Genomic DNA, 14677 nt, shown 5'->3' with positions numbered 1-14677 from the left:
GTATTTATTAGAAAAATTCTTAAACTCATCACACTCATTCAACTCAATTCACAAAGTCATTAAACATAACCTGTTGTTGATGAAAATTTAAATTCCCTCCATGTCCAACATGTGCTCTGATGTCACTGAACATTTCCATAGAAACGACCTAAACAATCTTTCACACAAACTTTTTAAAGGGACATTACAGTGTTGTGGTAGAAATTACACCAATACTGTGTGACAGCTATATTTTGTATGAAAAGTAATATTGATAGTGGTCTCACATTAAATACTTTAATGTATTTTAATTATTTTACTAGTGCTTAATTCAGGTACATTAATAGTTACCAGATAAGTTATATTTTAAACTGCATTTTCATTGTTGAAGTTTAAAAGTCTGGGTGTGTGACAAGGAGAAAACAGTGATTTTGACACTTATAAGGAGGTGCAAAAATATGAAAAAATCATAATAGAAAGGTAGTAAAAAGTTTTTAAGGAGGTTTTACTGTTAGTTTTACAAAGAAAGAGGTATTTGTCCAAAATTATATGTATTTTTAAAAATATGACCAAAGCATATAAAAGTGCCAATAGTCTAAGAATCACCCATATATATATATATATATATGAAGAGTTCAGATGCAAAACCAGCTAAATCCATCTGACGTCTTTCTTTAAAAAATGCATTTTTATCAGGCTCAGATATAAAGGTTTCTTTGTAAGTACTGGTACTTCTGATTGGGCTGAGGCTGGTATTTTAGCGAGTTTGAAGGAAAAGTATTTGATGGACGTGTACTATAATGTGTCAGGAGCATTCACTCAGTATTATTATCTCATTTTTGACCGAGATGGCTTTTAGCTGGTTTTGCATCTGAACTCTTCATATATACATATATATACCAAACCATGACATCCAGTAAATGTAATGACACTGAGCAGATACAAAACACGCAGATTCATTGAATCAGTCAGATAATCAAACACAGGAAGGTGAAAAAACATACAACTGAGTACAGATTGTTCCTAAAAGTTTAAAACTATGAACTATGACATCTGTTCTGCAGCAAGTGCATTGCTAATAAGTATGTTGTTGTAAAAATGATTGGTAGTGTAAGAAAGTAATGACAAAATTTCCACCAACGTCTGAACATCTTGTTATAATTTATTCTCTTCATAATGTTTTAGGGCAATCCCGCCACCCAGACCATTCATAACAGAAACCATCTGTAAGAAAATGAAGTATGACCAAACTGTAAATCAACCACAAGACTTGAATGAAAACATGTATCCTGGTTTAAGGTAAATTGTAGAATTTTTATATTTATTTCAGATGCTACAATGGGTCATCACATTTTACTCAAACACGTGAAAAGTCATAATTGAATAATTTGCACATTTCATAAACCTTATAATATGTTCTTATGATATAGAAAATAAAAAAGCATTTTGCTGTTTAAATTTACCTACTTAACTCATTGTTAAATATATTTTCATTTTACAGTGATGACTCAGCTCTTGCTAAAGTCTTTAACACATTTAGATCAAATCTGAGGAAGAAGTTTCAGTGTCTGTGTGAGGGAACAGCAAAGCAGGGAAACCCAACACTCCTGAATGAGATCTACACAGAGCTCTACATCACAGAGAGTGAGAGTGGAGAGATCAGTAATGAACATGAGGTGAGACAGATTGAGACACAGTCCAGGAGAGCAGCAACAGAGGACACACCCATCAAATGCAATGACATCTTTAGACCTTTACCTGGACAAGACAACCCCCTCAAGACTGTGCTGACAAAGGGAGTCGCTGGCATTGGAAAAACAGTCTCTGTGCAGAAGTTCATCCTGGACTGGGCTGAAGGGAAAGAAAATCAGGACATCCAGCTCATATTTCCACTTCCTTTCAGAGAGCTCAATCTGATGAAGGACAAAAAACTCAGTCTTTCAGATCTTCTTCATGTCTTTTTCCCTGAAATAAAAGAAATAGACAGTTTTAGTGAGGAACATAATGTGTTGTTTATTTTTGATGGTCTGGACGAGTGTCGTCTGTCTTTGGATTTTCAAAGTGATGTGAGGTTGTGTGATGTGACTGAACCAGCCTCAGTGGATGTCCTGCTGATAAACCTCATCAAGGGGAATCTTCTTCCTTCTGCTCTCATCTGGATCACTTCAAGACCAGCAGCAGGAGATCTCATCCCCTCTGAGTGTGTCAATAGAGTGACTGAGGTACGAGGCTTCAATGATCCACAGAAGGAGGAATACTTCAGGAAGAGAATCAGTGATCAGAGTCTGGCTGACAGAATCATCTCACACCTAAAGTCATCAAGGAGCTTCTACATCATGTGTCACATTCCAGTCTTCTGCTGGATCTCAGCCACTGTTTTAGAGAAAATGTTGAGTGAAGCAGAGAGTAAAGAGATTCCTAAGACTCTCACTCAAATGTACACACACTTCCTGATCATTCAGACCAACATCAAACGTGAGAAGGACTATGAGAAGAAGGTGAAGGATGAATATGTGATTTTTAAACTGGGAAAACTGGCTTATGAGCAGCTTGTGAAAAGCAACCTGGTCTTCTATGAGGAAGACCTGAAGGAGTGTGGTATTGATGTGACAGAAGCATCGGTGTACTCAGGCTTGTGCACTCAGATCTTCAGAGAGGAGTTTGGCTTGTATCAGGGGAAAGTTTTCTGTTTTGTTCATCTGACCATTCAGGAACATCTTGCAGCTCTATATGTGCACCTCTCCTTCACAAACAACAACATAAATGTGCTTAATAAAAAGAAAAAAACAGCTAATGAAAACCAGGTTTCATTATCTGAGCTGCATCTGAAAGCTGTGGATGAGGCTCTGCAGAGTAAAAATGGACATCTGGACCTTTTCCTGCGTTTTCTTCTGGGTCTGTCAGTGGAGTCTCATCAGATTCTCCTACGAGGACTGATGACACAGACAGGAAGCAGCTCTGACAGCAATAAGAAAACAACAGAGTACATCAAGGAGATGATCAAGACGACTCGCTCTCCAGAGAAAACCATCAATCTGTTTCACTGTCTGAATGAACTGGGTGACCATTCACTAGTGCAGGAGATACACCATCATCTGGAGTCTCAAACAATAAGTAAAGTCAAACTCTCTTCATCTCAGTGGTCAGCTGTATGTTTTATGTTGTTGACATCAGAGAAGAAGCTGGATGAGTTTCATTTTAATCAATTTATTGGAGGACAAAATAAAGCTGAAAATATGAAAGTTCTTCTGAAGCTGCTGCCTGTGATTAAAGAATCCAGATCAGTTCAGTAAGTATCAATGAGAACAATCTCTTAACAGCATAAAAACAATATTATCTAGTCTATTTAAAGTGTCTTGCTGTGTTGATGTCTGTAAAAATCATATTGACAAAAAACTGAGGGCTTCACTGATTCTGAGAAAACACATTTTAGTCTTCATTAGTCATACAGATGCTGTTTTAAGAGTGTAATGCACTGACATTTTTGAGGGTGCACTTCTTGTCACAATATATAGAGGAACTTTCTGCACAAATGTTCATAAAAAGACATCTGAACCTCTCTACACTCTCTACTGAACTGTCTACACTTAATGTGCTGCAATGAAGTAGGCATAAATATATTTGGACATTTGAGTCTCATCCATTTGGTTGGATCACTCATTTACTGACAGGACAAAAAAAGAGAAGGGATAAGGCAGTTTTGTTCAAAAAGAAAGTGTAACAGGAAGTGTGATGAGTGTAACAGAATGCAAATTTTCATGTTAAGGAACAAACCATGTATATAATCAGACCAGTTTTCTTCGGGATTACAACTATTGCTTCCTACTGTCCAGTTCAGTGATGGGCCACTCCAGTCCTGGAGGGTCACTGTGACAGTTGCTCAATCCCCAGTCATAAATACCTGAAAATCCTAATGAGAGTCTAAAGGACTGCTTGAAAATAACAGGCAGGTGTATTTGATTAGGGATGGTGCTAAAAGCTGCAGGACAGTGGAAATATCACAAGGTAGTTATAGGTAGTTAGGTATTTAAATTGTTCTTGAATTTCAAGGCTGTAAATTTATTTATTTATTTATTTTTGTTATTGCTGTTGTTGTTGTTTTAGTTTGTTTTTATCTTGAAATATCTGAATGAACAATTAACTACAAAGCAATGCTTGTGAGAAAGGGATCTGTGAGTATTTTAATTAGAATGAGTATGAGCACATGAACACAGTATCGGGATAGATACAGATGCAAGAATTAGTACTGGTGCATCCATAAATTAATTCCTACTGTTTATCATGTTCATCATGTTGTTTATATACTATATACACTATATTATACAATAATATAAATAGTGTAAACACATACCCACATGAACACTATATAAATACTGATGTAAATCTAAATCACAGTAAAACTTTGTGTGCATAGTGTTAATAATTAACACAAACATTTCATAGACTTAAGAGAGGAAGAAGAGGAAGAATAAGAAAAGTAATGGATAAAATTATTGCCCACTCACCACTCTCCTAATACAAAATAATTTTTCAAAAACTTCATGTATGATTGGTATGAATAAACTTTATGTATGAAAAACTTTAATATGATTTGTTAAATTTTCCCACAAGGTCAAACATTACTGGTATTTGGTCCCCATAACATAGGGAATACCAGGTACACATGCACACATTTGTAAATGTAAAAATATAAATAAAAAATATACACTTTAAAAGACAAACTTTAAATAAGATTATCTCTAATGTGATCTGTGTTATGAACTGAGACTGAAGAGTGTGTCATTGTTCTCTACAGGTTGAGTGATTGTAGTATCACAGATGAAGGTTTTGCTCCTCTGACTTCAGCTCTGAGATCAAACCCCTCACACCTGAGAGAACTGAATCTGTCTGAGAATAAACTAGAAGATTCAACAATGAAGCTGTTGTCTGCTGTACTGGAGAATAATCACTGTAAACTGGAGAAACTGAGGTAAGATTCTAAGTGGTGAGGTAAGTTTCTCTGATAGTCACACATGATCTCAGATAGACACATTCTCCAGTAGTTTCTAGTATTACTCAATTAGAGTGTTTAGGATTATGGTCAGCCTTTTCTGAAGTTTTACATGAATCATATTCAGTTTCAGCACAATAATAACTGAATTCAAGCTGATTTCATGTTTCCTATTGGAGGCTTAGTAGCGGAGACCAGGGGGTGTTGTAACACGGGTCTAAGGAGCTGTGGTGATGTCATCAATATCATACACTCCATTCACATTTTTAATGTTACAGGAGAAGTGGCATGTGAATGTAAGCAAATTTGTAATTTATGACCAAAAAAACGATTTTCAGGAAAGAAAGTATTTTTTTTTTCATTAAGATTATTTTTTGCCTAGCAATCATTGTGTTTTAGATACACTTATTTGACTTACATAACCTAAAGTAGCTGTTTCTCTAGTTTAATTTGATAATTGCATTCATGCTAACTTAAAACCCACATGCTAAAACAGTTTGCTATGTTATGGCAGTTTGGGGTGGGGATAGTTGTAACAGTTCATTAAAAATGTTGCAACCAACTCCTTATGATGATTCCAGTGAGTCCAATTATCCAATCACATCCTCTATTGAGGCAAAGTCATGTGAGGTTTTGTTGCACATGAAGGGATTTATGTAAAACGTGTTTCCATCATAGTTTATGCGCATCTTTTTATTAGATAAAAACACTATCCACCTCAAATGAGCACATACGTGTGCACGTGTTTAGAATTTGTGCGCATCTTGACATTTCCATTTTTTTATGGAATATTCCAAAATTCACATAAAAACAGCTAGTACACACACAGTACACACACACTCACACAAACACACACACAGCAATTGTTTTTGTGCTAAATTTAAAGTCTTAATATAGTATAATGTTTTGTTTTTTTCACTTTAAATGGTTCACTCTGTTAAAAAACCCTGTTTATTCTTTGTTCTTTAATCAAGTTTTTGCATAAATTGGAAGTGTGGGTCTCATTTCAGCAAATTACTTCACACTGTTACATCTATCCCTATCCTGTGTTAATTTACATTTTAAAGTGTTTTAAATCTTGAAAAAAAAAAAAAGAACTTCAAAAACTTGTAAAATGGACAGACTTTGTGGTAAAAATAACTAACATATGAAGTGAATAAAAAAATTGCGAAAATACAGAGCAATTTTTGTGGGGTACAATCTACAAATCGGCCACAATGCAGAAAAATGCAAAAAGCAGTGAAGGAGTAGAGCCAACTTAAAACATCAAGAGTATGAAATAGACACACACACACACTCGCATTTTGTGAGAATTTGTGAAATTCTATAATTCAGTCATAATGCAGAAAAAGCACAAAGCAGTAAAGGGGTAAAACCTTAAAACACCTAATAAAACCTGAAAAAAAAAAAGGTAATGTCTGAAAACACTGTTCTTACTGGGGAATACAAAGCCTTGAATACATTTATATATAGGTCTATACAGGCATCTACTGGCTACACCATTGTATTACAGATTATCTCCATTCTTGTTCCTCCAAGTGGCAGTAGTCTGCCTTCATTTGCTCAATTACTTAATTTAAGGTCTTTAGCTCAATTTTTAATTGAAATACTGCATTAATTGAATCATATATACAATGTGTTTTTCATAATATATTTTTTATATATTATATAAACAATAAATGGTCCATAATTTAGATGTGAATATTGTTTAGTAAAATGAATTCCCTTAAAATACAAAATATTAAAGAAAAAACATTATTGAAATGAAATACTGTACTTCATAAAAAATCATTAACAACAGGAGTGTAATTATTATTATGAGTGTTACGCCATTTATTTACAACAAAACATACAAACACATACAAATCAAATAATGCAGGAACAAATATATATGATTAGTTATGAGGAAGAGATTATAAAGATACAGACAAAACAAAAAGAATATCTCAACTAATAAATCAAGGGAACATTTATTTTAATAAATATTTTATTTTAAGAAGTATTTCCTGTGTCCTTATTACCTGTTATACTGTTGACACATGGCATGACAGTACATGGGGGTTTAGAAAAACATGTATTTATAAACAGGGAAATAATAAATGTACAAAAATAGAAACTTTAAATAAGGTAATCTCTAATCTGATTATGAACTGAGACTGAAGAGTGTGTCATTGTTCTCTACAGGTTAACTGTAGTATCACAGATAAAGGTTTATGTTTATGCTTGTTGTTTTAGTATTTTATCTCTTACCTGTTATACTGTTGCATGACATGACAATACGTGGGTGATTGAACACATTTATAAACAGGAAAGTAATATATATACAAAAATACAAACTTTAATTATAGTATTAACTAATCTGATCTGTGTTTTATGAACAGACTGAAGAGTGTGTCTTTGTTCTCTACAGGTTGAGTAAGTGTAGTTTCACAGATGAAGGTTTTGCTGTTCTGACTTCAGCTCTGAGATCAAACCCCTCACACCTGAGAGATCTGGATCTGTCTGAAAATAAACTAGGAAATTCAACAATGAATTTTCTCTCTGCTGTACTGGAGAATAATCACTGTAAACTGGAGAAACTGAGGTAAGATCATCTTTTTTCATAGTCACACATGATCTCAGATAAACACATTCTACAGTAGTTTCTAGTGTGATTAAATCAGAGTATTTGGGATTATAATAAACATGTATAAACTTTTACATGAATCATATTCAGTTTCAGCACAATTATAGCTGAATCTGATATTATTCATATTTATTTTTGATCACATCACATGGCACACACTGGAGGTCCAGTGTCAACATTTTCTCCATTATTTAACTCATGAGTAAAACTAAATAAAACAACTGCAAGTGATCAAATAATGTATGAACAAAAGTACTATGATTAATTACCAGGAAAATACTGTGAGGTGCAGAGGAAAGAGAATGTCATAACTGATCATTTAAAGGAATGTTAATTTTATTCTTTATGCTTGATGTTTTCCTTTTTACTGTATCTGTCTTACCTGTTCTACTGTTAACACATGACATGACAATACATGGGTGTTTGAACACACATTTATAAACAGGAAAATAAAAAAAATATACAAACTTTAAATATAATATTAACTAATCTGATCTGAGTGTAATGAACTGAGACTAAAGAGTGTGTCACTGTTCTCTACAGGCTGTGGAGTTGTAGTATCACAGATGAAGGTTGGGCTGCTCTGAGTTCAGCTCTGAGATCAAACCCCTCACACCTGAGAGATCTGGATCTGTCCTCGAATAAACTAGGAGATTCAACAATGAAGCTGCTCTCTGCTGTACTGGAGAATAATCACTGTAAACTGGAGAAACTGAAGTAAGATTGTCTCTCTGATACTCATGATCAGATAGACACATTCTCCAGTAGTTTCTAGTGTAATTAAATCTAAATGTTTGGGATTTTAAGAAACATTTATAAAGGTTTTACATTAATCATATTCAGTCTCAACACAATAATAACTGAAGCTGCTTTTATTCATTCATGTTTCATCACATCACATGGCACCCAACGGAGGCCTAGTGTGAACATTTCCTTCTTGATCCTTTAACTCAAGTGTCGTATTTATTTAGACAAGCACCGAGAAAAATAAAGCAAAATTAAATAAATACTGTAAGTGATACATCCCAGATGTAACTTTTGTCTAGAGTGAAGAAGTAACAGTGAAATTATAAATAAAATGTTTGGGGTGAGTTTGTCCCCTGCCCCGCACAACAGATACATTCAATTCAAGTTCTAATTCTTTGTTTACAAATGTAGAAATCACAATTTAACAAGAGGCTTTGGGAGGTGGAAAAAAAATTAAAACAAAAACAAAACAAAAGTACATATCAAGTAAAACTGCTTAAAGTAGCAAAAGAAAACAAAAATACAACACAAATGTACAACAACTCTCTAACTAGCCCTAAACAGGAGTAAAAGGTATTGCAGAAATACAGTATTACAGAAACAAAACTTGTACCAACCTCCCTACAACTCGGACAGACACAAACATGTTGTGGCAACAACAGTAATCTTAATCAGCCTAAGTTCAGTTAAAGGAGAACTCCACTTCCAGAGCAACAATTTACAAATAATTTACTCACCCCCTTGTCATCCAAGATGTTTATGTCTTTCTGTCTTCAGTCATGAATAAATTATGTTTTTTGAGGAAAGCATATCAGGATTTTTCTCCATATAATGGACTTCATTGGTGCCCCGATTTTGAACTTCCAAAATGTAGTTTAAATGCAGCTTCAAAAAGCTCAAAATGATCCCAGACGAGGACCAAAGGTCTTATCTAGAGAAATGACCTGTCATTTTTTTCGGAAAATAAGAATTTGTATACATTTTAAGCACAAAAGCTCATGTAGCTCTACTCTACCTTTTTGAGCCAGAGTACACAGACAATGAACTTAGACGTGATTCGTAACGTCGTGGACGCGCATCCCAGAGCCTGTACTACACAAGCCTTTGTGCTTAAACAAGTATCCACATTTTTATTTTTCGAAAAAAAAAATGGCCAATCTTGGATGACAAGGGGGTGAGTAAATTATTTGTCAATTTTTGTTCTGGAAGTGGAGTTCTCCTTTAAGTACAATAAGCCATAACCCTGTGAAAGTTTTACACAGTATCAGCTTTTGCAACATGACAACAACCTGAGACAGATGAGAGAAGTCTCTGGAAGACAAGCTTCAGTGTGGAAGTCACTTCTTTTGAGACACAGATTGTTTTGAGTGTGCACTGTCTCCACAGTAGCGAGCAGCAGGTGTGAGAGATCACCTCTTTCTCTCCTCTGCATCTGGTAGAGTGGCAGATAAAACATAGAAAGACAGAAAGAGAGAAACACAAAAAGCAAACACCAGCATACAACATCTAACACAATATACACAACAGTAATATTATACAAATAAACAACCGTGGAACATAACACAAGTGATCAAATAATGCATTAACAAAAATACAGTGATTAATTACCAGCAAAAGACTGTAAGATGCAGAAAGGTTGAAGAGAATGTCAAGACCGATAATTGAATTAAATTTATTCACATTTACATATTTTTATATTATTTATGATTGATGATATCATTTCATTATTTTCTGTAACTGTATTACCTGTTATACTGTTAACACATGACTTGGGTTTGTAAACACATGCACAGTTATGAACAGGAAAAAATATACAAAAATTCAAACTTTAAATAAGGTAATCCCTAACTAAGAGCGAAGAGTGTGTCATTGTTCTCTACAGGTTGAGTAACTGTAGTATCACAGATAGCGGTTTTGCTGCTCTGACTTCAGCTCTGAGATCAAACCCCTCACACCTGAGAGAACTGGATCTGACTGGAAATAAACTAGGAGATTCAACAATGAAGATGCTGTCTGCTGTACTGGAGAATAATCACTGTAAACTGGAGAAACTGGGGTAAGATCATGTAATAAGCACACATGATCTCAGATAGACAAATTCTCCAGTAGTTTCTAGTATTATTGAGTGTTTAGGATTATGAGAAATGTCTTTAAAGGTTTTACATTAATCATATTTAGTCTTTCATCACATGGCACTCATTGGAGCCCCAGTATCATAATGAGTGTTAGACAGTAGTTATTTAGACAAACAAGCAAAAGTGAAATCACAGCAAAGTGAAATTAAATAAAATAAAAACTGTGCAAATAATAATGATAAAAAGTGAGCAAATAATGCATGAACCAATATATGTCCCCACAAGTTTAAAAATTACTGGTATTACTATCATTGTGGAGACATTCAGTCCCCATAACATAGGGAATACCACGTTCACACATGTAAAAAAAATGCACAAAATACAAACTTTAAATAAAGTTTTACATAATATGATCTGTGTGTTATAAACTGAGACTGAAGAGTGTCATTGTTCTCTACAGGTTGAGTAACTGTAGTATCACAGATGAAGGTTGTGCTGTTCTGACTTCAGCTCTGAGATCAAACCCCTCACACCTGAGAGATCTGGATCTGTCCTTGAATAAACTAGGAGATTCAACAATTAATTTGCTCTCTGCTGTACTGGAGAATAATCACTGTAAACTGGAGAAACTGAAGTAAGATTGTCTCTCTAATACTTATGATCTCAGATAAACACATTCTCCTGTAGTTTCTAGCATTACTGAATTAGAGTATTTAGAACTATAAGAAACATCTATAATTGTTTTATGTTAATCATATTCAGCCTCTGCACAATAATAGCTGAAGGTAATTTTATTCATGCTCATGTTTCATCACATGGCACTCATTGGAGTCCCAGTATCAACATTTCCTCTTTCATTCTTGAAATCATTATAAGTGCTAGACTAGTTATTTAGACAAACACACAGCAAAGTGAAACTAAATAAATTAAAAACGGTAAGTAAGCAAATAATGCGTGAAACTATATATATATATATATATATATATATATATATATGTGTGTGTGTGTGTGTGTGTGTATGTGTGTGTGTGTGTGATTGATTGTAAAAAAAACAAATTATACAGTGGAGGAAAAGCAATAATATAAAACAGTAGTGTGATAGCTGATAATTAAAGGGAAAATTAATTTTATTTATATTTATATTTATATTGTTTTTGTGTTTTCTGTGTCTGTCTTTCCTGTTATTCTGTTAACACATGAGTTTGTGAAGTACATTTTAAACACACACACACACACACACACACACTGGTTTCCATTGGGACTCTCCATAGTTGTAATGGTTTTTCTACTCTACAAACTGTATATTCTATTCCCTAACCCTATACCTACCAGTCACACAAAACGTTCTACATTTTTAGAGATTTATAAAACTTAATTTAATATGATTTATAAGCATTTTCCTCATGGGGACCAAAAAATGTCCCCACAATGACAACAATTACAGGTATTACTATCATTGTGGAGACATTTGGTCCCCATAACTTAGGGAATACCAGGTACACACATTCTTAAACAGGAAAAAAAAAAAAAAAACTTTAAATAAAGTGTTACCTAATCTGATCTGTGTGTTATGAACTTTATGAACTGAGGCTGAAAAGTGTGTCATTGTTCTCTACAGGTTGGATTACTGTAGTATCACAGATGAAGGTTGTGCTGCTCTGACTTCAGCTCTGAGATCAAACCCCTCACACCTAAGAGAACTGGATCTGTCTGAGAATAAACTAGGAGATTCAACAACTAAATTGCTCTCTGCTGTACTGGAGAATAATCACTGTAAACTGAAGAAACTGAAGTAAGATTGTCTCTCTGATACTCATGATCTCAGATAAACATTCTCCAGTAGTTTCTAATATTACTGAATTAGAGTGTTTAGAATTATAAGAAACATCTATAAATGTTTTACATGAATCATATTCAGTCTTAGCACAATAATAACTGAAGCTAATTTTATTCATAATTATGTTTTCTCACATGTTACCCATTGGACTCCCAGTATCAACATTTCCTCCTTCATTCTTTAAATCAAGTACTAGACTGTAGTTATTTAGACAAACACACAGCAAAGTGTAACTAAATAAAATAATAAAAAAAAAAACTGTAAGTAAGCAAATAATGCCTGAACCCAAAAACAATATATATGATTGATATGATTGATAATAAGAAAAACAAATTATACGTTGCAGGAAAAGCAATAAAATAAAACATTGTAGTTTGATAGCTTATAATGAAAAGGAAAATTTATTTCATTTATATTTATATTTATATTGTTTTAGTGTTTTCTGTATCTATCTTGCTTGTTATTCTGTTAACACATGAGTACGTGAAGTACATTTTAAACACACACACACACACACACACACACTGGTTTCCATTGAGACTCTCCATAGTTGTAATGGTTTTTATACTCTACTGTATTTTTTATTCCCTAACCCTACCCTTAAACCTACCAGTCACACAAAACTTTCTGCATTTTTAGAGATAATTAAACTTAATTTAATATGATTTGTAAGCATTTTCCTGATGGGGACCAAAAAAATGCCCCCACAAGGTCAACAATTGCTTGTATTACTATCACTGTGGAGACATTTGGTCCCCATAACATAGGGAATGCCAGGTACACACATTCATAAACAGGAAAATAAAATAAAAAAATGCACAAAAATACAAACTTTAAATAAAGCGTTACCTAATCTGATCTGTGTGGAATGAACTGAGACTGAAGAGTGTGTCATTGTTCTCTACAGGTTGAGTTACTGTAGTATCACAGATGAAGGTTGTGCTGTTCTGACTTCAGCTCTGAGATCAAACCCCTCACACCTGAGAGAACTGGATCTGACTGGAAATAAGCCAGGAGATTCAACAATGAATTTGCTCTCTGCTGTACTGGAGAATAATCACTGTAAACTGGAGAAACTGAGGTAAGATTGTCTCTCTGATACTTATGATCTCAGATAAACACATTCTCCAGTAGTTTCTAGCATTACTGAATTAGAGTGTTTAGGATTATAAGAAACATCTATACATGTTTTATGTTAATCATATTCAGTCTTAGCACAATAATAACTGCAGCTAATTGTATTCATAATTATGTTTCATCATATGGCACCCATTGGAGTCCCAGTATCAACATTTCCTCCTTCATTCTTTAAATCATTGTGAGTGCTAGACTGTAGTTATTTAGACACACAGCAAAGAGAAACTAAAAATACAAACCGTATAAAATAAAATAAAACAGTAGAGTGATAGCAGAAAATGAAAGGGAAACTTTATTTTATTTACATTTATATTGTTTTAATGTTTTCTATGTCCATCTTGCTTGTTATTCTGTTAACACGTGAGTATGTAAAGTACATTTTAAACACACACACACACACACATACTGATTTCCATTGAGACTCTCCATAGTTGTAATGGTTTTTCTACTCTACAAACTGTATTTTCTATTCCCTAACCCTATCCTTAAACCTACCAGTCACACAAAACTTTCTGCATTTTTAGAGATTTATAAAACTTAATTTAATATGATTTATAAGCATTTTCCTCATGGGGACCAAAAAATGTCCCCACAAGATCAACAATTACTGGTATTAATATCATTGTGGAGACATTTGGTCCCCATAACTTAGGGAATACCAGGTACACACATTCTTAAACAGGAAAAAAAAAAAATGCACAAAAATACAAACCTTAAATAATTACCTAATCTGAGACTGAAGAGTGTGTCTTTGTTCTCTACAGGTTGAGTGATTGTAGTATCACAGATGAAGGTTTTGCTGCTCTGACTTCAGCTCTGAGATCAAACCCCTCACACCTGAGAGATCTGGATCTGTCCTGGAATAAACTAGGAGATTCAACAATGAAGCAGCTCTCTGCTGTACTGGAGAACTAGAGTAAGATTATATATGATGCTCACATATCAAACACAATGTAAAATGTAATTGAAGTGTTCAGCCTTATTTTACTACAACGGTGATTGAGCTGGTCATGACCGAAGTCGTGAGCCGCTGCTCCTCAGTAACAGTATTCATCTTCTTCAGTGACTGTTTCTGTTTAAATATTTTTATGTAAAATGCCGACACACAAGACAAATATCCCTTGGAACAACACAATCATAAAATTAAACCACAATGGAAAAATAATACAATATAATATAAATAAAAAAAAAACAATAAAACAATATAATATAAAATGATTGGTCACTGAATAAATCCATGAAATTAGCATATAAATGGTTAAATGAATATTTATAAATGTAAATCA

General features: G+C 33.8%; 1 protein-coding gene across 1 annotated transcript in view; it reads left to right on the top strand.

The window, feature by feature from the left end:
- LOC127169900 (NACHT, LRR and PYD domains-containing protein 12) overlaps positions 1 to 14306 on the top strand; it is a 26865-nt gene extending 12559 nt beyond the window's left edge. The window contains exons 6-15 of the mRNA XM_051117573.1: positions 1165 to 1278; positions 1481 to 3268; positions 4775 to 4948; positions 7380 to 7553; positions 8139 to 8312; positions 10225 to 10398; positions 10878 to 11051; positions 12036 to 12209; positions 13162 to 13335; positions 14156 to 14306. Coding sequence (XP_050973530.1) covers positions 1165 to 1278; positions 1481 to 3268; positions 4775 to 4948; positions 7380 to 7553; positions 8139 to 8312; positions 10225 to 10398; positions 10878 to 11051; positions 12036 to 12209; positions 13162 to 13335; positions 14156 to 14306 — 3271 coding nt within the window. The remainder of the gene's footprint in view (positions 1 to 1164; positions 1279 to 1480; positions 3269 to 4774; positions 4949 to 7379; positions 7554 to 8138; positions 8313 to 10224; positions 10399 to 10877; positions 11052 to 12035; positions 12210 to 13161; positions 13336 to 14155) is intronic.
- The last annotated feature ends 371 nt before the right edge of the window (positions 14307 to 14677 follow it).

Source organism: Labeo rohita, chromosome 8 (genome assembly GCF_022985175.1).
Source record: "Labeo rohita strain BAU-BD-2019 chromosome 8, IGBB_LRoh.1.0, whole genome shotgun sequence".
NCBI classification, from domain to species: Eukaryota; Metazoa; Chordata; class Actinopteri; order Cypriniformes; family Cyprinidae; genus Labeo; species Labeo rohita.
Note: the sequence above shows the minus strand (reverse complement) of the source record. Positions and strands in the feature narration are given on the sequence as shown.